This window comes from Spironucleus salmonicida, assembly GCF_000497125.1.
Source record: "Spironucleus salmonicida strain ATCC 50377 chromosome Unknown tig00000021, whole genome shotgun sequence".
In the NCBI taxonomy this organism is placed as follows: Eukaryota; Fornicata; order Diplomonadida; family Hexamitidae; genus Spironucleus; species Spironucleus salmonicida.
In genome coordinates this window covers 10,001-12,343 of record NW_027150722.1, presented here as the reverse complement: position 1 = coordinate 12,343, position 2,343 = coordinate 10,001, and the positions used below count along the sequence as shown (strand labels likewise).

General features: G+C 33.7%; 1 protein-coding gene across 1 annotated transcript in view; it reads left to right on the top strand. All coding sequences in view use genetic code 6, as the record gives it.

Annotated features, from left to right (window-relative positions):
* SS50377_28751 (uncharacterized protein) overlaps positions 1–2,343 on the top strand; it is a gene marked incomplete at both ends in the record, with an annotated part of 3,872 nt that continues 1,529 nt past the window's right edge. Inside the window, one exon of the mRNA XM_067912505.1 lies at positions 1–2,343. This exon is cut by the window's right edge and continues 1,529 nt beyond it. Coding sequence (XP_067760158.1) covers positions 1–2,343 — 2,343 coding nt within the window.

Sequence of the window (2,343 nt, the reverse complement as noted above, 5' to 3'; positions counted from 1 at the left end):
TATCCTCCTTTTTAAGACAATGTGGAACAGATGGATTTTTACTGTCTGTAGGATTTGAATAACAATAATTTATTAAACAAGTTTATAAAGACGATTAGTTCATATCTTTTGAGGCCGATCCTAACTCTATTTTCACTCATTTTGAGAAGGATTTGTTTAGATCTTCCGAATATGTAGAATCTGTTAGAATATTACCTGATCCATTCAGAACTTTTTATGATGGTTAAATTGGTTCAAACTATGGAGCACAACCAAAACCACCACCATAAAATGCTTCTTGTGCAAATTCAATGTATGGACCAGAATCTGATTTACATAAGAATAGAAAAGAAGATGAAGCTAGCTTCAATTTAAAATCTCTATAAGATCAATAAGCTGATATTGCATTAGCTGCAATTAGGGGATTATCCCCTAAGTTTAGTTTATTTATATTACGACCATTAACTTAGATGGCTATTTTTATTCCTCCAGTGTCTATTTCGAATTCTGATGAACCATCTAAAATGATTATTAAACAACCAGTTACATTGACTGATCGATTAGTTATTATAGGTAATGGTATGGGGTTATTACATATTTTATCCACTTTATAAGATTGCCACCACATTGCAAAATTTAAAACAATTAATATTATTCATCCAGCACCAGGTATTCTCACACCATATAACTTTGAAAACATCTAAGAGTATCCATATGACCACGGAGAAACTTTAAGTTATGTTCGTGATCGTTGTGTACAGTTGTTCTATGATGTATTTATTGGAGATATGCAAGAAGTAGATCTTCAAAATGGTCTTATTAAGCTTGCATCAGGCTCAGAAATTAGTTTCGACTTGCTATTAATTTGTCCAGATGGTGCTGATTCTGAAAGTTTAAGAGCATGCTCATTTTTCAATTTAAACTCTGCAGTATCTTTCAATTACGGAGTGGTTGATCCAAGTGATCAAGGTAAGCAAGTCGGTTTATTTTAAGCAGGAAGCACAATATCATAAATTAATGATAGAGGATATAAGGATTAAGATATTTGCTAAGTTTTGTGTGAACCGAAGAATTACATGCGTCTTTTAAGCTCATTGTATACTGAACATCATAGTCCCCCATTAGAATTGATAAGTACTAAAAAGTAAAAAGAAGATGCTGAAAAAAATAAAGTTAACAAATCTCCATAGAGAATGTAAGTCTATACAGCTTAAACAGAGGCTGATTTAATTCATAGTATTCGAGCTAGATTGCATGCTAGAACCTTTTTTAGATTTTTAACTAAAGATAAACCATTAATGAAAAGATAGTTAGCTGCATTATTTTCTTCAACTTATCTATAAAACTTTAATTGGTCTGTTATGAACCTTATTTCTACAGGAATTAAGAAGCAACTAGAATTGAAAAAAGATAAGAAAAGCGAAACTGACGAAGAGAAAGAAAATAACTAAGAAACTGCAGACGAATCCAAGCCTACTGCTCAATTAAATGGTTATAGAACACTATCCCCAGGTGCTAAAACCTCATAGTTTATTCAAATTTTAACCCCCTCCGTTTATGCAGAATTACCTTTAATTATCACCAGAATTTCATTTATTGTGAACGAAGCCTGTAGATAGTTGTTCCCAACACTATATGACCCCCGTCCTCCAAGGGCTGGTAAAGCAATGGCAACACAATCTGTCGCCTCTACGATCATTGATGCTGCCAGAACATCAGTTTGTGTATACGGTGATACTTTTGAAGCATTCTCTATCGTTCAATCTCTCATTGATAAAGGTGTACCACCATGTTCAATTGTTTTATTGCTTCCTCAAGACCCAAATGCTGACGTCGAACCAGCATCAGTTGCTCAAGAAAATCTCATCGAATACATGATGTCCAATTAGGGAGTTGGAAAGCTCAAAGCGCGTGATTCCGCTTTGGTGCCTCAAATTTTAGGCAAAATTGGTGCTGCTAAAGCAGCAATTTAAGATGATAAAATTTCTGAGAGCAAATCAACTGCTTAAAATGCTGAAAAGCGCACAGAATCCTTCCCTATAGATTTACACAGAGCTATTTTGAATTAGATTTAGCTATTAGGCGTAAATGTAGAGAAAAATGTTAAAATTGTCGATGTATTATCCTCGATAAATGGTACATCCCAGAAAACACTGGGGCGGTCAAATGAGGAAGAAGGAAATGACAATTAAAGTGAAAATGAATCGGATGAAGAAGATATTTCGGACGAAGATGAAGGTCAAGATGATGAAGATTTAGAGGAATTGGATGATACAAAAGAAATTACCATTGAGATGATTGACGATTCATTAGAAAAATTGTAAGAGTTAGACGAAAGAGATATTGTTTTTTATAAAAAGTTCC